The sequence below is a fragment of the Poecilia mexicana genome, unplaced genomic scaffold (genome assembly GCF_051168715.1).
Source record: "Poecilia mexicana isolate PSO_F unplaced genomic scaffold, ASM5116871v1 scaffold_10, whole genome shotgun sequence".
Lineage (NCBI taxonomy): Eukaryota > Metazoa > Chordata > Actinopteri > Cyprinodontiformes > Poeciliidae > Poecilia > Poecilia mexicana.
Window position 1 is genome coordinate 18,648,033 of NW_028263379.1, and position 20,084 is coordinate 18,668,116.

The 20,084-nt window shown below is 40.0% G+C and overlaps 2 protein-coding genes across 4 annotated transcripts; one reads left to right on the top strand and one right to left on the bottom strand.

The window, feature by feature from the left end:
• Positions 1 to 1,337: 1,337 nt before the first annotated feature.
• LOC106920846 (signal-transducing adaptor protein 1-like) lies at positions 1,338 to 9,665 on the top strand. The gene is made up of 10 exons (XM_014992133.2): positions 1,338 to 2,027; positions 2,487 to 2,558; positions 2,745 to 2,861; positions 3,201 to 3,257; positions 4,268 to 4,425; positions 4,897 to 5,028; positions 5,236 to 5,305; positions 6,793 to 6,895; positions 6,970 to 7,149; positions 8,027 to 9,665. Exons 1-10 carry the CDS (start codon positions 1,920 to 1,922, stop codon positions 8,179 to 8,181), a joined length of 1,152 nt encoding a protein of 383 aa, XP_014847619.1. The 5' UTR covers positions 1,338 to 1,919; the 3' UTR covers positions 8,182 to 9,665.
• Positions 9,416 to 19,172, bottom strand: ankrd13d (ankyrin repeat domain 13D). Of its 3 annotated transcripts, XM_088009520.1 has the most exons (17): positions 18,350 to 19,166; positions 18,108 to 18,243; positions 17,896 to 18,020; positions 17,618 to 17,663; positions 16,473 to 16,616; positions 16,212 to 16,401; positions 16,043 to 16,109; positions 15,475 to 15,556; positions 15,082 to 15,143; positions 14,811 to 14,941; positions 14,570 to 14,727; positions 14,242 to 14,367; positions 13,022 to 13,194; positions 11,215 to 11,294; positions 10,997 to 11,034; positions 10,627 to 10,873; positions 9,416 to 9,942 (listed from the first exon to the last, which is right to left on the bottom strand). In XM_088009520.1, exons 1-17 carry the CDS (start codon positions 18,431 to 18,433, stop codon positions 9,879 to 9,881), a joined length of 1,953 nt encoding a protein of 650 aa, XP_087865646.1. In that variant the 5' UTR covers positions 18,434 to 19,166; the 3' UTR covers positions 9,416 to 9,878. The 3 variants fall into 3 exon arrangements, with proteins under 3 accessions (XP_087865646.1, XP_014847616.1, XP_014847618.1); XM_014992130.2 differs by lacking the exon at positions 10,997 to 11,034 and having other exon boundaries at positions 10,627 to 10,863; positions 18,350 to 19,162; XM_014992132.2 differs by lacking the exon at positions 9,416 to 9,942 and having other exon boundaries at positions 10,723 to 10,863; positions 10,988 to 11,034; positions 18,350 to 19,172.
• Between the last annotated feature and the right edge of the window lie 912 nt (positions 19,173 to 20,084).

Genomic DNA, 20,084 nt, shown 5'->3' on the forward strand with positions numbered 1-20,084 from the left:
ATTTTTTGTCACCACATGACCACAGTTCCTTGCAATAACAGGCAGAATCCATAATATGAGTTAATCTGAATTTTCTTTAGCTAATGGCAGAAAACATAGAAGTCATTGTTTTTGGTCTAAAAAAATATTCCAAGGTTAGAAATCAACTCTTTACTAGACTTTAGAAATACTAAAGTTCATAGACCACGAAACGTAGGTGTTGTCATGGATTTTAACTGAAATGAGTCTACTACCTAGCTACCAGTCTGATAACATTTCCAGAATTAGAGTTCTCCGTATGAATATGATGCAAAAGACTCCTGTGATCCTTTAGTTTCTGTAACTTACACCAGTCTCTGCCTGCTCATCTGATATGCAGCCATCAGCGCCCTGAACATCAGAAATAAATTCTCATGTCACACAATTTTTTGAATTGCTTCACTGGCTATATTTTTTTCCAACTAAACCAGAAATGTAAATGTTATATTTAATGTATAAGGCACTGAATGGTGTTGGGGTTTCAGATATAAATCACGTGGATCCCTCAGGACATCAGAGGCCTCTTCACTCAGTGCTTCCTGGACCAAAACTAAACAAGACAAAGCAACCTTTAGATTTATGTTATGTTTTCCTCTGCTCTGCAAACAGATTGTACGAAAAAGTGGGGCTGCAGAAAATGTTGGCTGCTTGAAACAAATCAGGTTTGATGGTTTAAATACACTTTATCTACATCAGGAGTTGATTTACTTTGGATTTTTATATGACACTGAAATGCATTATCTAGAGGGAGACATGCTTCATTATGACCTGAGCAGTAAAAAGCTGTTTATGCTCTGTCAAGTAACTTCGAAGTAGTTTGAAACTGCAACACTGAAATAAATGTTTCATTGAGCCAACTTAAAAGAAAAATACTCTAATTTGTTACAGCTAATTGTATTAGTTTTTCTCAAGCTATAAATTAAATCCGAATTACAGTTTGAGCAAAACCAATAAGATTGACTGTAACAAATTATTTTTTTTAAAAAGTAGGTTCAAAGAAACATTTTTTTTCAGTGCAGCCCGTGAGACATTAAAACCTAGAATTAGAAAATAATGTAAAAATGTTGCCCATGTCTCCTTAGAGGAGACATGGGCAACATTTATCAATATAAATCTAATCCATTCAGAGAATCATTAAAAACAAAAACAACAATAACAATATTTTTGAAACACAGTGTAACATTTTATTTTCACGTGCACCGTAGAATGCAGCTGTTTACCTAACCCATCTTGTGGACATTACAATCCTTTTTATCTGATATGTTACTGCTGTAGTTGTCACTCTTGAGCATTGGCTGCAATAAATCCAGGATACTTAAACCCAGTGCAGGAGTTTTTTATTGGCATAAATTCAGAGCTGTTTTTCTTTGCATTACAAAGTCTCACCTTATAGGGTTCAGGTATTACAGTCTGAGCTTTCTTGTGCGAAAAGGAGTCTAAACTGAGACTAAAAGTTGAGCTGTTTATCTACTTACTTTTATCGCTAATGATTAATCCGTCCTACATTTTTAGAGTTTTGCCTTGAAAAAAGCCTTTGTGTTTGTGCGTGAACTAACGCCAACACACTTTACTGCACATGAGAATGAAAAGCAAATTATCATGAGTTATGCAGGGCCAAAGTACAAATACTGATAATTCTTTGGCTTTTTTTTTTGTTTTGTTTTTTTCAACTAACTACTTCCTTCTTCATAAATCAGTGTGGCATTTCCCAGTTCAGAGCCAGAGCAGCTCTGAGGCTGCGCGAGAAAAGTTATGATAGTGGCGTTATAGAGCAGTGACAATCTCAGGCAGTAAATCAGTGCATCTCAGCTCACACAAAAACACAGACGAGCTCAGTTCTCAGCTCAAAGGCTCAGGAGCGTAGAGGCGAACAAAGCAAGGAGAAGAAACTCGGAGATCTGATGGAGGGCAGGCCGCACCCGAGAGCTGTCCACAGGAGGAGGGAGACGATCACAGCGTTGCCTCTGTACCACTGTGGAAGCCTGCTGAAGAAAAACCTCAAAGAGAAGGTAACATAACCTACACTGCAATTTAGTAGAAGTTTGAAACTGGAGATTTAAACACAGAAACTGTCAATGAAAGAGGTATTCATGACAATATTTTTTGGCTGATTCTCTTTGTAACCTTTTTTTTTTTTTTTTAGAAACCTTATCTTGTTGCCAAGGTCAAACTGAGATTGCTTTATTTTGTGGGAGGCTATTTTAAACTAATAATTTATGAAGAAGATCGATTCCTACTGATAGATGAAGATTCTTTGAATGATGAGTCTAAAGAAAAACTCGCTTAAAACTGTACTGTTTTCATAAATAAGTAAATTAACAATCTCGATTACTTTACCGGAGATTAAAGAAAATTAATTGCACTTTAGTCGACCATAAAGACGAGGGTGAGTTTATTGGATTGCAGTTCTGTGTAAAGGTTAACGTTTCATCCACAGCAGCAACTCAAAGGACATTTATGACTTTCAGGATTTCAGGAACTTCTACGGAGAGCTCCGAGGAACAACACTGTTTCTGTACAAAAATGATACACAAGACACAGTAAGGACACAGTCAAAAGTTTGTCTTTCATAAAATAATGCGGTCAAATTTAATTGAAAGTATTTTTCGTGTGCAAGACCCCAAAATCTGAATCCAAAGAAACTCATCAGAGGGGCAATAAGGAAGTACAAGGCTGTTGATATTTCAGCTATTAAACCGCCAAGGGACTTTCTGTTTGTTCAACAGTATTCAGAAAGGCTGGACCTGGGGCTGATAAAGTCCATGGACATGGAGTCTCCTTATAAAAAAAAAGTGCCAACCATTTTCACCCTAAGCTTGCCCCTGGAGGAGGTGCAGCTAAAGGTTTGTAAAACTTCAAACCGACTCAGCATTTATCACAGAAATGTCATTCACTTAGTTTTAGCAGCTGGTTAATTTGAATACACACTGATTTAGGTACTATAAAGTTTAACTAGGATTTAGCACTGAGGGGCTGAAATGCAATTTCAAAGAGTTTATGTAACTATGGAAGAGAAACGGGCTCACCTCATCACAGATCTTCCACCATACGTAGCAGTGAGCCTGAGGTGTTTTCCATATATGTATTATTTATTTCGCATAAAGCTCACGTGTGGTATTTGTTGAAGAAAAGCAATTGGTCTCATCTTACCAACACTTGTGCTGTTTTCTCTGCCTCTGCAGATGGATAATGCTGACACGGGAGAGGAATGGAGAGGCTTCATTATGACTCTGGTTAATGTAAGTCAAAAATCTGAAAAACAGAAACAAACTCAGGATGAACATGAGGCTCGCAAGCTTGAAAACTCCTGTTTTATTTAGTATTCATAGGAAAATTACTTTTTCAAAGTAGGTCAAGTACTCTGTGTCATTAGATAGAGTTAAATTCATTTGTCTTCCTGAACTCCATCATCTAATTTTAAGATAAGCAACTGCATGTAAACAGACAGCTAGAGATGGCAACTACTCAACTTTGAAACATTAGCTACACATATGAGCAATAAAATATGAGCTGCTGTCATCTTGAACATTACACATTTCTAAATGAGATTTTAAATTTTAGTGGGTTTTTCTAATTAAATTCAGTGTGAATTAATATAAAATTAAATATGTTCAAAAACAATGAAAAGTATTAATACAATATTTATCTGTAAAAATTGCTTCCTTGTGGTAAAACTCAACTAGCTAAAATTTAGAACTAAGCTAGTGCTAACTTTTACCTTAGCAGAAAGAATTGATGGAAATGTTATAAAAGATGTTATTTTTCTGTAGTCCTCCTGCATGCCATGGTATCACAGCTTGCAAAACATTTTCAACATCTCTGCTTGTAGAAAAAATACATTCGTTGTGGCTGGTTTGTAGAGTTACGGCTGAGCTATGGTGCATCTTTCAGGTTTTCTTGTTGATCAGTGTGTAATAAAATGTTGAATAAACAATGTGTTTCTGCAGCATACGTTGAATATTTGTCCTTCAGATTACTGTAAATCTCCATAGAATGACTCACAAGTCAGTTATTAAAAGAAAATAGCACTTGAATATTACCGGTTCAATGTTTGCCTCAAACTGCCAAGACGAAGAAAACATCCCTCCAAAATTGAGAAAGTGGTGGGTTTAATATGTAAAACTTCCTAAATATTGTACCTACTGTTTCAGTTCATGTTAATATTTTAAGTAAAGTGTGCATTCAATTTTCTCTCCTGTATTTTATGGTGAACTACGTTGTGTAAACAGTAATCTGTATTTTATTGCAGAAAGAGATTCCCTCGGACATTCAGATGCTGCCTGGTCAGAAAATTAAGCTGGAGGAGATGCTGACTCTGGAAAAGAAAAGAAACCCCCAGCTGGAGCGCCCTGCTCTTCCACCCCGACCGGGCTTCCTGCAGACTAAAGATACTCCTGACATGCCTGCGTGAGTTAAACTGAGGAGCTTCTAACACATTATGTTTGTCTGCATCTCCAAACAATGAGACAACTATCCCGGACAATAATATCTGATAATATCTACAGGTTATTTCAAGCAGTTTTAGCCTCTGTCTCCTCTCCTGCATCATTTCTTGGCTCTAATCAGTCCTATAAGCATCATGTTTCCATCTCGAGACTCTTGCAATGAGAATATGATTTACCTTCAGTCAGTAGATACCTGCTTGCTCACAGCCTTACTTCCTGTAAGACTCAGATACCAGAACTCATAAAACTTAAGAATCAATAAAAAATGTACGAGTTTGTTTCACAATGACCTCCAGAGAAAATTGTGAAATTCTAACATTTCAGCTCTATTCACAGCTTTTTAAAATATTTTATTGAGAAAAACAAAATTATTTGCTTTCAAAACTTATAGCAGATGTTGATCGTGTCTTTTTGCTTTCTTTGCTCCCCGCAGTTGTTTCTTCGATGTGACCCGACAGGAGGCTGAAAAGCTGCTCAGTGAGAACCCGGAAAATGGAGACATCATCCTCCGTCCGTCCACCATGCCCAAGAACTACGCCCTGACGCTCAGACAGAAGATAGACAGGTTTACTCAAACTTCACCCTAATCTCACTCAGCAGCTCCAATTCCCTCCGCAGAACTTCGAAATAAACCAGCTGGCTGTTAAAGTTTATTTTTATAATCCTGCTTTGACAAAGAAGGGAAACCAAACATTTCAGCCAGTTAGACAAATGATAGAAACAACGTTAATCTGCATTCAGAGTAACTATCTTGATGTCCACTGTGTTGCAGAGGGCATGTCCTGAAGAACTACAGGGTGACCTCCACGAGCGCCGGCTTTGTGATCGAACTCGAGACTCCAGTAAGTCTAAAGTATTTGTTTTTACGGTTGAACAGCTCTCCTCACAATCCACAACCTGAACATAGTGACAATCTGAAAGAAAACGGTGACATGAAACATAAATGTTTCATTGAATTTATTGTTTGCTAAAGGAAAATGCAGTTTTGAACCTTAGCATCCATCCATATGGAGTCAAAAGTGTTCAGACATTCTGCCTTAATGGTGTGAAATAATTTAGGCAGAGTATCAAACATGACGACAGCAAATAATTCTGTTGTTTTGTCAAAAAACTTTTTTGATGGATTTTAATTAAAGCGCCTAAAAAAACTGACATTGGTGATTTCTCACATGTAACATGCCGGTTTCATGCGTGTTAGAAGGTATTTAGCTGTTATGTAACTCAGGCTGTGAATGAAAGGCCAGATGTCATAAGGTGGTCATAATATTTAATGCACAATCACACCACTTGCTTTAATCAATTGTGCAACATTGTAAATGATTCACGTCCAATTAAATAAAAAAAAAAGACTTGAGGATTTCCTTGTTGGTTACATCAGAAGCTAAACATCAACCGATGTCGACATGACGTCACCAAGAAGCCAAATCAGTTTCTCCTACAATTTTGCCTCATATTTCTGTCTCAATTGTGGGACACAAAAGTTGCTCAGTGGTTTCATATTCATATTCATTTCCATAATAATATTATTACTAATAATAAGCTCCCATTTCTTTTCATTTTGCTTCCAATCTTGTGATGTTGACCAATTGTTCTTTAGATTTTACTAAATGGGATCAAAAATTGTAATGGCACCATATTGTGAAAAATGCCTTTAGGAAGGTTTTAATTAAATAGGGCTGAAAAAAAAAACTAACTAACTATTCTGTCTTTCAAGCTCTGTGCATGTTTGACTGACAAAATGTAAACAAATTGCATATTTGACACAGGCTCCAATTAACAAATTATCTAATGATGCTGGGAAAAAATGACTTCTTTTGACTTGTCTCATGTGTAAACTAATATCTGGTACATCTCTTGAGTTCAGTGTGCCTGAAAATTAAAAGGGCCAGAGGGGAACAACTAAACAAACACTACTGAACAGAAATGAGAAATTTCAAAGTGACTGAAATAAACATATCAAGGCCTGATTAATAGATTAAAAGAAGATCTGGTTCCATGCAAGGACAAAATTAGGAAATGAAAGCTGACTGAGCACATTCAGATTACTGTGTTACATAGGAGTTTATGTTATGAATGTTATATATCAACAGTTTCATAGTTGATTGCGATATGCTGATTTTCTTTAATCATGTTTTATTTATTTTTATTTATTTCAAGGAGGTCAGAGGGGGAAAAAATAGCCATTTTTTCTAGAAAAGTAGTTACTTTTCTGTGACGGTTGAATCTTAGTCTGGAATATGTTTTTCTGACATTTTATGATAAGTACGCCTGTAAAAACATAAAATTCACACATTTCATAACTAATTCTTCCCTAATGTTTACTCTGCAGATGACAGTCCGCTCGCTGAACGATGTGCTGAAGTACTTCCTGGAGAAGACAGAGTACCGCCTGCGTCCCTACATTGTAGCTCAACCCTACGATACTCGGATTGGTGAGGATTAGCACTCCTTTGAGAAGCGAGTGAGTTCACGCTGACACAGATTAACGTCTGCTTTTGCTTGACAGTAATGGATCCTCCACCAAAATGTGTCAACAAGCCTCCACCTGTAGTCCCCAAAGCTCAGGTGGCCCCCATGCAGCGATTCCAGGCCAAAGACAAGCATCTTCCTCCCGTTCCCAAGCCTGACGAGGGAGATTACGTGTTACCAGAAGATCCCGACATGGACGATCATATGAAAAAGAAAAGTAAATACACACTCAAACAAATTTATTTGGATCCTGAGTAAAAATGTGTTCAAAATCTAAAACAGATTTTTTTTTTTTCATTGATTCCATTTAAAGAATTAGGACAGTTAGAGGTAAATAAAACAAGTCACTATTGGAGAACTGTGTGCCGTAGCAACCACTGGACAATATCTGCATAGCAACTGGTTGGACTTTCTCTGTCCATCCAGTTGTCCAAACGTGGGGAGTTTGCTAAAATGGGATTTTAATTGAACCTGTATTTTTTTTTTTTGCTAGACAACATCCAGACAGAACTTTTCAATTACAAACCAATACAGCTTCTTTGACTAGAAATTCAGGAGCATCATGCCCACGGTCAAGTACGATGGTGGAACTATGATGCTGAGGGCCTGTTTCTCTTGTAAGGGGGTGTGGCATCAGTAGACCTTTAAAGAAAATCTGGTGGACTTTGAGAAAACTGAAAGTATGTGTTCATTGGGTTTTTTTAACGTGATTCAAAACATTCCTCCATGGTCATATCTGTCCCCAGACCAAACCCTGTAGAACACCTACTGGATAAACAGTCAATAGGACAGAAACAAGCAACAATGAGATTGCACAAATAGAAAAAAAAAAGTTTATTCATACTCCAACCTTGGGAAATAGGTAAAAAAAATATATGTCCAACTGCTGATTGTATTTCTGAATATAGAAAATTATCTGCTGAAAGGAATATGCTCAAATGCGAGGTAAAATTTTTCTGAAATGTTCTGAGTGAAATTATGCTTCTTCTATAAAAGATGAGTTTATTTTACATCATAACTAAAGTTCAACCGAATGCATGTTAGTCGATGAAATTGATCTCAACGAGTAACGCTCTTTTCTGGGTCTTAATCAGCTCAGATAGCTGATGAGCTTCAGGCAGTCTTGCAGAAGAGAAGAGGAAACATCTACGTGGAAAGTGGAAACGACGAAGACTCCGCCTACCAGAATGAAGAAGGTGAAAAATTCAAATCAAAGGTCCAGTGGACAACCAACGTCCCCATGCCATGAACTTTAACTTCCTGCCTAATATGTGGCTCAAAGATTACATGTTTTACTGAGTTCTGCCACCACAATTCTTTTTTTTTTCCTATGGGGATATTAAATGTGCACAAAAGTCAAGAATATGACTTCTCAGTTAATTATGATTTTTTTCCCAAGTTAGGGAAATTTGGTCAAACACTATAGATATCTCTAAATTACACCTGCAATCCACAGATCAGTCAGAAAACCAGTGAAGGAGAAACAATATTTGCTAAAAAAAATAAATAAATTTGGTGCTTCTGAGGTTTTTTGATAGAAACTTTAACTTCACACAAAACTGAGAAAGACTGCATTTATGTTTTATTGTGATCAGAAGGTTTTGCACAAGTCAGAGGAAGAAAATGTTTATTTCAGAAGCATGTGTTAATATTCACTTCTTTGTTGTACTTTGTCTGGATTTGATGCCATTAAGAAAAGCTTCTTGGGTCAAAATGACTAGAAAACTGACAAGCTAACTGTAGAAGTCTGAAATAACGAAAAAGTTACTTAAAAATAAATCTCAATCTAGGGTTTAAGGAAATGTACATTGTTCAACTTATTGTGTTTTGCACCACCGGGCCTCCATACTTTTGTAGCTTTATGATAAAAACTATTTTCTGAAATGGTTCCCTTATGTCATGAAGGGGTTGTCGGCTAGCAGTACCAACACCGAGCTGGTGGAATGAGCTACGAACCGCGACCAGAACACGGGCGACCCCAACTTCAACAAATCCTAGCGAACCCAACTCTTCTGAGAGAATCTCCCCCCCCGCTACACTTTCTCTTTCTACACCATCACATCTGACAGAACCTGCCTGGTGCTCTTACCTCCACCATATTATATATTTCCTACCCTACTGTTAGATCATTGCCGTTAGTTGGCTACTAGCCTGCTAGCAGTAGCCTACTACCGTTAGCTTTGATATTAGCTGTATTATGTTATGTCCTCATTTGTCGGTGATTTCTGCCAAATGCATTAACATAAAATGTGATTTTGTTTCACAACACAATGTTGACACTACCAAAAAAAGTGAGCTAGAGAGAAATAAGACATTTTCACATGTGACAATAATTTGCCAAAACCATCTTATTGTGAACATCGGCAGATTTTCTGTTTAGAAGGATGGTAAGCTTTCAGTTTTGGCTAATTATTATTTTTTCTTTATGTTATTGTAACCATGTCAAATGTAAAAATAAAAAAACAAAAAAAACAATGAAGATGTAAACATGTAAAATATTTTAATGCAAGTTGAAGACAGGAATAATAATCCAAGATTATCTTTATTTTTTTATTTTTCCACACTTAGGAGTAATCCAACATAAATGCTTAGAAGTTTTTTTTTTTATTCTATTATGTTTTACTGTATTTTTTTTTGTCAGTGTAGTGGATCATATAAGTTTAAGGATCATTCATCACTCAAAAACAGCAAGACTGTGAAAAATATTCAATAAAAAAAAAAAGAAAAACCTCCCTTTTTGTTGTCTCCTTCGCTTAAGTGTACAGTATTTTATTCAAAGTAACCCATTTCGCATTTCCTACATCAATTCCTTTCAGTCTGTGCATGTTAGCAGCCTTCATGTGACAAAAACAAATAAAATATCTGCAATAATAAATTAATGTCTTGGGATTTCAAAATTAAAACAGAATAAATTAAGTGTGGACCCGTCCGGCTCCAGCTGCAGCATCACTTCTCCGTGAGAGACAGCTGCAGGATTCTCTCCAGCTCCTCCTCTTCCTCCTTACGCTTCCTGGAACAGAAAGACGAACTGGGTTTAACAGATTTCACCACTCAAAGTTTTTGTGGATTCAATGTTTTCAGTGTTTATGCAGGAAAGATTTGACTGGACATATTATCGTGTCTAATATGGGAGCTACACGCAGCAAAGAAGGTGTGTTTGTAGAGCTCAGACATGGAAAAACTACAGTTTAACCAATCATTTATCAGCTTGGAGTAAAAAAGAAATGTTTACAGAAGTAGTCAGAAGTCATCGTTTTCATCTTACATCTTAGTGGACGAATGTTGAACAGTTTTTCTTTATAATGCATCTTAATGCAATATACTCTATATATAATATACTTGTGATGTAAATTGTCTATGGCCCTCTGTATGCTTTGTAATTCATTTAGCCAATTACATTGTTTCTAAACAGCAATAGAAACTGTTAACGAGATGAATTTTCATCACCCCAGTGATAGTAATGAACATAAATATAAACAGCACAGCAAATAAATAGCTGCAGGAATGAAGGACTGGGTGCTCTGGTGAAGTTTAAGGATGTAGTGCGAGTGAGTAAACACAAAATACGTCTCTTCCTCAACTGCCATGCATGCAGACATCCGTCACTCACTCACAGAAGGATCAGATCACAATCTGTCAACACGAACGTTTTGCCTGAGGTGACCGCCAGGCAGCCCCCCCCCCTGCCCCCCACCTGTCATTCTCCTCCTGCTCCCTGCACGACAGCTCCATGGCGAGCCGCAGCTGCTCGTCGAAGCTGGACGCCACGCCGAAGGGGCCGGAGGAAAGCCTCGGGTTGGTGGCGGCGCTGTAGGAGAGCGGCGAGTTGGAGGCGGGGTCCTGCGGGGACATGGAGGGGGGCAGGCTGGGGTCGGCCGTGTCTTCTCCCTCTCTGCTGGCCAGAGAGATGGAGAGCGACTCCTGGATCGCCCTGAGAGGAGGCAGAAAAAGTCGTCTAAGACGGTTGTTTTCAGTGTCCTTCTGCTTAAACTCCAGTAGAGGATAAAAGAGAAGTGCTGCTCTCTTGAGAAGAGAGAAAAAGCTAATTACTGAACTCTATTTAATATCTTTCCTTAAATTACAGCTCATGCCAGAAGTTCTCCTGAAGAAAAAAAGATTAAGACATCATTAGAATATTAATTCCCCACACATTCAACTATTTATTCTCTAAATTACTAATCCATTTTAAAAAAAACAAAAAAAACTAATTATTCTCTACTAACAGTGGAGTAAAGCCACAGTTCCAGTAGAGTGATGACTGCAGCAGGTAAAATCCTCTCACCTCTCCAGCTGAGAGTCCTCCTCATACAGCGGAGACTGCGGCCCCGGGCGGCTGTTCGTCAGCGCCTCCCAGATGGTCACCTGGAAATTTAGAATCAAATGGTTCCTGCCTTTAGACAAAAGAAGTGCTTGCTCAGAGTTCAATGTTCGACTAAGAGCAGCATCTACAGTGTTAAAAAGAGCTCTGCGCTTTCCAACTCAAGGAGGAAAAACAGATGCAAAGACGCAGGCAAATGAAGAAACGCTGCTGCTTCTGCAGAAGCTACGCCAGACTGGACCAACAGCGCCAATGACGCAACATTTTTATGCTGAATTATTGGTATTTATAACTAGATATAGGGAGAAAATGTCAAAAGCAGTTTTCTGAATTAATTTATCATCTCAAGTTAACAATAAACTTACTTTTTACTTGACTTAAAAATTTTCACATGACTCTGTCAGTGTTTTTAATCCAGCCTTTGGAGTACAGTCAGTCATCTTGAACTTTTGCACATTTTATCATGCATTTCATTTAGCAAAGTAGCAAATTATTGTGAAGTTGAACTAAAATTATGCAAACAATCATCTACTCTCAAACTATTTTCTATGGAAACATCCACAGACAAACATCTGTTAGTTGTGCTCTGTACAGTCAGCCTTTTTGAAAGACTATGGACACAGCAAACATAAGGAAGAAGGCAAGCGTTTTACAGAACCCAAAATAAATGTCTTTGACCTGAATGTCAGAGGCTCAGCATTGTGGAAACATGACGTCGCTACGAAAACATGTTGCAGCGACATCATGCTGCGTCGAAGCAATTCTAAGAGGCTAAACGACGACCTTAAAAACTCAGCAAAAATCACAGGGGAACCGTTTAGATTCCAGCACAGTTATGAGCTACAATGGCCCAGTCAAAGTCCAGAGCTTAGTCCAGGTGGACTTGATATTTAAAAGATGCTTTACATTTGCTAAATGTGTGAAAGGCGGTAGAGACGCACAACAAAACAGAGATGCTTCTACAAAATATTGGCTCAGGGGGGGATTAATACCAAGGTCTGCCACACCTTTTTGGATTTTTATATTAAAATTTTTTGAAACTTTGCAATTTTCCTGTGACTTTACAAGTTTGTGTTACCTTGAGTTTGACTAATACATGAAATCACAGGTTATAAAGGAGACATAGGAGAAAAGAACCACAAAATATCTCCACTGATACGTCTCCAAATGCTGAGGAATCTTCCTAATTAGTTTTGTTATTTTAACCATAACAAATTCCGCACAAATCCTTATCTATGTTTTTTTTATTTTTTTTATTTTACAAATAGTTCAGGAATATATGGGTTGTGTCATTAAGGTGCACAAAGATAAGGAGGGAATCTCGAGTGTCACTGCGAAACACTCAATACCTGCATTCAGTCACACACAAGGCTGCATCACATTACAGTGAAGAACAGCCCAGCTGCTTCAGTTCACAAGTCTATAAGAATATTTATTCTAGTAAATGAAACTGCAGAATAAAATCTATAAACCTCCGACATCAACAGCAACATGCTGCACAACAATCATCAGATCTCTGCGCAGAACTTCATAAACGTTTTCGATCCACCTTGCAGACATTCTTCATGGTCTGTTGGCGAAGCCGCTGCTCTTCTTTATCACTCACTTTTTATTACTGGCACCACATTTCATCACATTCTGCTTGTTATAATAAAGCTATCTATCAGTAAATCTACTCGTTTATCTATCCTGTCCAAAGTCTCCCGTCTGTCTGAGCCAAACTGAAGGCGCTGTACTCATTTCACCGGGCTGATTACGGCGGCGCTCGCACCTGATCGCTCTCGGTGCCGGCGTCCAGCAGACTCTGCTGGATGGCGAACTGCAGCAGGTTGTCGTCCTCGTCCCTCAGCGGCTCGCTGCGGCCCGGCCCGAGGGTGGTGTAATCTGGAGGGGGCTCGAACACCGAGGGGTCCACCTCGCAATGGAAGTCAGGGGGAAGCTGACCTGAGGAGGAAACGGGATGCGTTCATGGTTCGATGCGTTAAAACGCCCCTGCAGGCGGGAGGGAGTGGGAGCGCAGCTGTGATTAGCTACAGCTGCAATTTGTTTTTGTGCTGAAAAAACATATTGCTCGACACCCCTGGCAAAGAAGTACAAAAAGATGTCAAATAAACTAGTCTTTTATTGTAGATGAATTATCCCAGGATAAAATTTCTAAAATTTCAACCATTAATCTGGTTACCTTTGGGGGGGTGGGGGGAGGAATCAGAAATAACTTCATCGATTGTTTTAAGCCAGTTCCACCTGGAGATTGTTTTGCCCCAAAGCTCAGCCTCTCATACAGAGCGTCTTCTTTAAAGTTTCAGTAGAGCCCTGCAAACTCCACATGTTTGTAATAACAAACATGTGGATAACAGGATTTGCGATAACAGGATAGAAAATTTTCTTCTGTCATGTAAATTGCATCTAACAGTTGCTATGGAGACCAGACCACCCCAAGATGCCACTCTTTGCTGCAGTCCTCAAACTGAGAGATTAGGAGATTTTGTTTTTAAACACTTAGCGTTCCTCTCTTACCGTTTCTTCTGGAAAGATAAACTTCAGTCTTTTCGATTTTTAAATTATTGCTCTGACTGTTGATGCAAGTTTGGGCAATTTCCCTATAGTAAGTTCCTAACTCATGAAGATCAACTTAGACATACCTTACTTAAATATGTTCTCATGTTTGTCCCATTTTGAAGAGTGGCGACGACAAATGGGCCTCTGCGTTACTTCAAATTTACACCCCAGGGAAACAAGGATCACAGATTAAAAGTTCCTACTTGCTCACTGAATTTAAAAGTAAAGCATAAGCTCACTTTATAAGAACAGGTGAGCAAAAATGTTTTGTTACAGGTAATTACATTAAAAAATATCAAATTATTTTCCACTGAAATGCTCTCAAAATAAAGGTTTGGCACCGATTATTTTAACATTTTCCAGTAAACGAGGAGGGTGCTGCTCAGATGAATGTCTTCAGTGTTTACTGCGTGTGTTGGGAGTCGTAGTTACCCCGAGTCCTCTGCAGTTCTCCAGGGTCCTCTGGCTGGTGAACAATCACAGAGCTGACCGGCTCGTCGCAGCCACACAGATTACTGAACGTCACTCTGGCATTCAACACGTGAAACAGAGGAATCTCTGAGGAGGCAGAAAGAGAAAATACTGAAATGGGAAGGTGCAGTTGAGTGGGTTTCCTTTGGCTGTTATTCTACTGGAACAAGCAACGTTTCCAACCTAAAGCTCCAGGGCTTTAAAAAAAAAAAAAAAAGCCAAAGTCACAGAGAAGCTTCCTGCAGAGTTGAAACGTCCCATCAGATATGCAGCCAATGACTGCACTCACCTATCTTCACAGGGAAGCCCGGCGGGAGCCGCAGGGTGATGAAGTCCCGCAGTTTAGCAAAGTGAGCGTTCGAGATGGCCATGAGGTCGATGATGGGCGTCACCTGCTCAGCCAGGGACAGAGGGTGTTTCTCACTCAGCCAAAGTGTGGCTTTAAACCTAAAAGACAAAATAAGAGACAAATGTAGTGCAATAATGATAATAAACGTGACTGATCTGATGCTGCTCTGCCTTCACCAAACCTCTGCACTTTGCTTGTGAGCTCGACGGGGCGTCCGATGTCCCGGCCGTTCAGGTTGAACTCCGGGTTGAAGTATTCCTCGGCTGTGATGGCTGTGGGGTTGTTAGGACTGGCACACTGGGACACGTTGCTCTGACAGGAACACGCACACACACACACACACACACACACACACACACACACACACACACACAGAGGCAGCAGTGAGTGTGTGTGAAAGGATGAACGAGGTCGCGTGTGGGGAAGAATGTGCGCCGCTGAGGCTCCGTTACCCCGTCGTGAGCCGTGTGCTGCTCTGCAATCCCCAGGAAGGACTGAAGGGGAGTCTTTGAGCCTGAGAAAAAACAGGAAAAATACCCGTTTTAATCAATACGTTTTAATCTACAGCGCAGCCAAACCTCTGCTCTGTTTGCCTCTATGTTGATAAAGTGACACACACACCATGCCGGTTTTTTTTACCTACCAACAAGCCTGAGATGTAAAGTAAATACAGTTTCTTTTGTCCAAATAAGTACAAAACAATTTAAAGCCATATACACAAATCTGACAAAATACACAAACTGGGCAGTATATGAATAAAAACAAGTAGTTTAATGTCTCAGCAGCGACAAATTCATCCTACCAAGATTTTGCTCCTAAATCACACAGATAGTTTTCTGTCTCACCTTTGCTTCTGGACTTGTCCTGGTCTGATAAATGCTCTGTCCTCGAGCGGGTCACCAGCTCCACATTGGTGGCGCTGTAAACCTGGACACAAACAGAGACACCATGGACGACATGTCTTCTCACACTTTCAGCATCAGACAAAAATGTCTGGAGTGAAAGTGGAACCTAGAAAAACAGATCTTGTTTTGTGCAGACAAACTAAAATATAGAAACTGTTTCTTTTACAACCTGAAGAGCTTCTTGTATAAAAAAAAATATGATGACAATGATTGGACAAAAACAAGAACAAACAATATAGGTTAGTTGCTATGAGACTAGAAGGAACTTTGATTAAAAATAAAAAAAAACTAAACACAAATAAGTATGTAGAAGTGTCCTTTTGTGAGTTTAGCTGTGATCATCACATCTTTTAGCTCCTCTTAGAAATCAGTCTAGAGTATTTTGGCAGTGGGGAACTCTTCTTCTCCCACACTGCTCTGAAACAAAACATCTGTCAACTTTAAACAGAAATAAGTTCAAACATATAATTTAGACAAATCAAAATAAAACCAGCGTCGGCCTCCTTACCTTGGCATCGTAACCGCTGACGACCTCGGTCTTCTCAGAACGCCAGCCCCAGATCCCCGACTTATTCCTGAGACAAATACGAAAACGCAGGCCAAACTCTTAAGTGAGGCCGTCATCAATATTTCCATTTTAACTCTGCAAAAGTGATGCTTGGGCATTCAGTCGTTACCGCTCAAAGGAAATGTTGCGCGTGTTGAGGTGCGTGGAGACGATGGGCGACGTGAGCCTCTGGGCCGTGTTCTCCTGCGACGGCTGCATGGCCGCCAGAAGGGACGGCGCATCACGAGGGGACAGCACGAGCGGCTCCGTGTACACCACCTGCTTCTCGTGGTCCACCTCCATCACCACGGCTCCGTCGTCTGAGCAGAGAGACGGACAGGCTGCGAATCCCCTCCGTTCATTCGCTCATTTATGCATTTACGTCACACACCTCCACCCTTGAAAATGTAGCTGCGCCGTCCTTTCAGCCAAGTCATGTGTTCAAAGCCCAGTAGGGTGGTGTCGACACGGAGGCACGAGCCGCTTTTCCAAACCCGGTAGACGTCACTGGGGCAAACCTTAGACACCAGGGGTACTGCACAGAGACAGGAGGGAGAGGATGGGGCTTCCTTCAAAACATGCGAGAGAGAGAGAGCAAGAAACACATAACCAAAGAAGAAGTAATAGAAGAAAATCTTGTTTTATTTTTTCACCAGCGCATCAAATAAATTAATCTGATTAGTCCGAGTAGCATATTTTTTTCTGCCATTGGTCTCCTTGCTTTCTAAATGCCTCAGACTGAGGAGAGTGTTGCCTAAAAATGCTTAGCAGGATGATCCTCCTGCTTTCTCAGCATTGATTTTTCCCTCCCCGGTTTCTAAAAGGGAGCTGCTGCTTTTAAACAGGCCAAGGACTTCACAGTCATGAGGCAAAGCCTGATAAGCCAAGAATTTTGTAAAACATTTTCATCTCTACCTAAACTAAAAATTATCTCTTTATGAAGCGGGAGCTTAACTTAAAACTAATTTAAACTGAAACCTTGCAAATCCAAGACACCGTCTCACTTCTGATTAGTCATTTTGATTAGAAATGCACAGATCAGACTTTTTACATGTCATGTACTCTCTGACATGCCAATTCCAATTTTGACCAATTCTGATTCATTTTTCTTCAGACGGATGACGGATTAAAAAAATAAATAAAAGTTTAATTAGATGGACAAGTTTTAAACGCAACAAAAAAATTGAATCACAAGATGACCACCACTCATACATCACAGTATTTTCTAAACTATTATCTAATTTTTAATCAATTTTAAAAAGTGCAAAATTTTTAGTTTCATTTCTTTGAGAAAAAAAATTAACTAATTTTTCTTTTTTTGTTTTTACTGTGGATCTCCAATCAGAGGGAACTAAATCTACCAGTTCCAATCTCTGCTCTGTTAATTGGTGCATGTTTATTTAGGACTCACAAGTTTTCGCCTCTTTTTCCAAAAGGTGTAAATTCAATATCGACACAGTCTGCTGCTGAGGGGAGCTGTCCAGCTGCAGTGGTGCTGAAATTTACCTCAGTGTGGGAAACCTGAAATCCACTCACCCCAGCTGGTGAACTCCCACTTCATCTCCACGTAAAAGTCCCGCGCCTGGAGAGACAGGAAAAGGATGTTCACACGGTGACCGTCCTCATCTAATGAAGACGCTGAGAGTTTTTGGCAGCATGTCGGAAATATTGTTTAAAATGGAAAAGCCACCCTGGCAGTCAAGTGTAGAGCTCTTGCTTCACTGGAAGCATCTTAGAGAAAGACTTTGGAACAGCACAGAAGAGTGCATTGATAAAGGAGATGAGGAATTTAGAGGCTAAAGGATGATTTTTACCTGTCTCAGTTTGCTGAGCAGCTCTGGGATGCCCGCCAGTCTCTCTGTAGCTCGTTTAAAATCTCTGTACTGAAGCACCAGCTGCACCAGCTCTGGGTCCCCGGTGCTCACCGCCTCCTGCAAGACTGAAGCAAATGTCCGGGTGATTAACTCACAGCAACCTCAGGACATGAAGCAAAACAGCAGCAGCAGCAGCAGCTTGAAGCACTCACTGGTCCAGCCCTGCGTGTTGCAGTGCGTCGGGTCCGCAGAGTACCTGAGCAGCACCCGGGTGGACTCCAGGTGACCCAGACAGACAGCCAGCTCCAGCGGGGTGCGCCCCCGTGGATCCAGGCGCTGAACATCCTGCTGCATGTCCAACACACACACGCACACACACAAGCTGCGTCAGCGCACTGCGGCGCGGCATAAAATAAAGCGCACCTGTAGAAACCCATCACCCACAGAGACTCACTTCTTTCTTCTGCAGCTCTCTGTCCAGCTCTAGGTACTGATTGTTCCAGACGTAAAAATGCAAGGGAAAGGCCTCCTGAGCCATGGCTGACACACTCTTACAAAGACTTTTACAGCCACAAAGATCGCAGTGAAATGGATCGGCACCGCTGGTTAGCTAGCTAGCTTCGGTTTTTACTTAAAAATGTTACACTCCGACAGCAAAAGTTGTGTCACTTAGAAAAAAACCCTGCCACTTGGCAACTCTATTGTAGTAACTAACATGAAGCAGCAAAACTATTAGTGGGCTGAGTCAGGAAGGCTAACTCAGCCCACTAGTTAACTAGCAGCTAGCTGGCTAACCTTAGCTAACTAGCTAACAACATTGTTTTCAGCTTCTAATTTCCATACTGCGGGATGGACGGGTTTAACCAACAAACAGCTCACAACAGTGTCCTCTCATTTTTTTCTTTCTGTTAAATACTTATACTGTAGCAGTTACGATAATCTAGTTCCAACCGCCGGATATTAAAGTTAGCTAGCTTGTCCCGCTGCCGATGAGAGCATCCTCCGTTTCCATCGCAGTGTTGTAACCAAAATAAAGCAAGATACGGCCCTTCAGTCCGCTTCCACATCCAGGTCACTCCAGTTCAGGGTCTGATGAGAAGATGCCAGCTGCTGCCAATAACGCATCTGTCCAGTGCGCCCTGATCCTCTGCGATCAGCTCCGCCACAATCAAGCTCTCCCAACGGTTTATTTAGTTTGAAGGGGCTTTGTTTCCAGGTGGCGGAGAGAGGCTGCTGGGTGGAGCCGGGAGGCAGGATTTCTGTCATCCAGCGATGCAAATCTGTGAGAAAGTACTTCCTCCGGATTTCTTCCCTTCTTGATTTTGTTGTTGTTGTTCATAAAATTTTTCTGATTAATTTAAAAAAAAAATGCAAAACTCAATTTAGAAATTATTTCATAAGATCCCCTTTCCTCCTTTTTAAAATCAGAAATTAAACTATAATTAGCCACATTTTAAAAGCAGGATCTAATTTCACCAGCCACACCCAGGTCTGATTATTGTCTGAGCTGAAGAAGCATAAAGTAATTTTATCATTAGAACCTGTTTGACGTGAAGTAGGCTAAAGGAGCAAAAACACCAGCACATCTCAAATGTGAACAGATGAGAAACAACATCACTGACTTTGTTTCTCAAGGGTTAAAAAAGTAATTTATAACAGCCTGGGACTTAAGTGCTATGAAACACTAGAAACTTTCCCCATTTAAGGTAGTACAAGAGCACATTAGCGTCTATAAGAAAAAAAACTGACATCTAAAAGTAATGCAATGCCTTGGACTGCTTTGCTTCTTCTGGACAACTTGAACTGAAGGAAACGTAAATCATGCATCAGAAAACCCTGAAAAACAATGTTCACCCATCAGTTTAAGAGCTTGAAGTAAAGCACATCTGGGTTATGCAACACCAGGAGGGCTAACTAAGTAGCTGCTCAAAAACAAGGATTTTGAAGTAGCCTGGTCAAAGTTGGGGCATAGGCCACCTCAAAATCCACCAAAGTGACTGTTTTAAAATAATTCGGCAAGAAGAATGGACCAAGATTGCTTCATAGCAGAATGAAGAACTCATTGCACCAAAGGGTGGCGCAGTCAGTTCTGAGTATTGGGGGGGAAATTAGGTCTTCATGTACAGTCAGCAAACTTTATGCTCTCAAAAAAAAAAAAAAATTCAAACTGCATTTGTTACTTTTAATCC

Bases quoted from the DNA above. Each gene is read 5' to 3' on its own strand.
- LOC106920846 (XM_014992133.2), top strand. From the start codon at position 1,920: ATGGAGGGCAGGCCGCACCCGAGAGCTGTCCACAGGAGGAGGGAGACG. The intron at 2,559-2,744 runs GTAAGGACACAG...TTTGTTCAACAG, and splicing joins AAAATGATACACAAGACACA to TATTCAGAAAGGCTGGACCT. The intron at 5,306-6,792 runs GTAAGTCTAAAG...TTTACTCTGCAG, and splicing joins TGATCGAACTCGAGACTCCA to ATGACAGTCCGCTCGCTGAA.
- ankrd13d (XM_088009520.1), bottom strand. From the start codon at position 18,433: ATGGCTCAGGAGGCCTTTCCCTTGCATTTTTACGTCTGGAACAATCAG. The intron at 15,144-15,474 runs GTGAGACAGAAA...GTTTTTTCTCAG, and splicing joins GGACAAGTCCAGAAGCAAAG to GCTCAAAGACTCCCCTTCAG. The intron at 10,874-10,996 runs TTAAATAGAGTT...GACTTTTTCTGC, and splicing joins CTGTAATTTAAGGAAAGATA to CTCCTCTCAGGGCGATCCAG.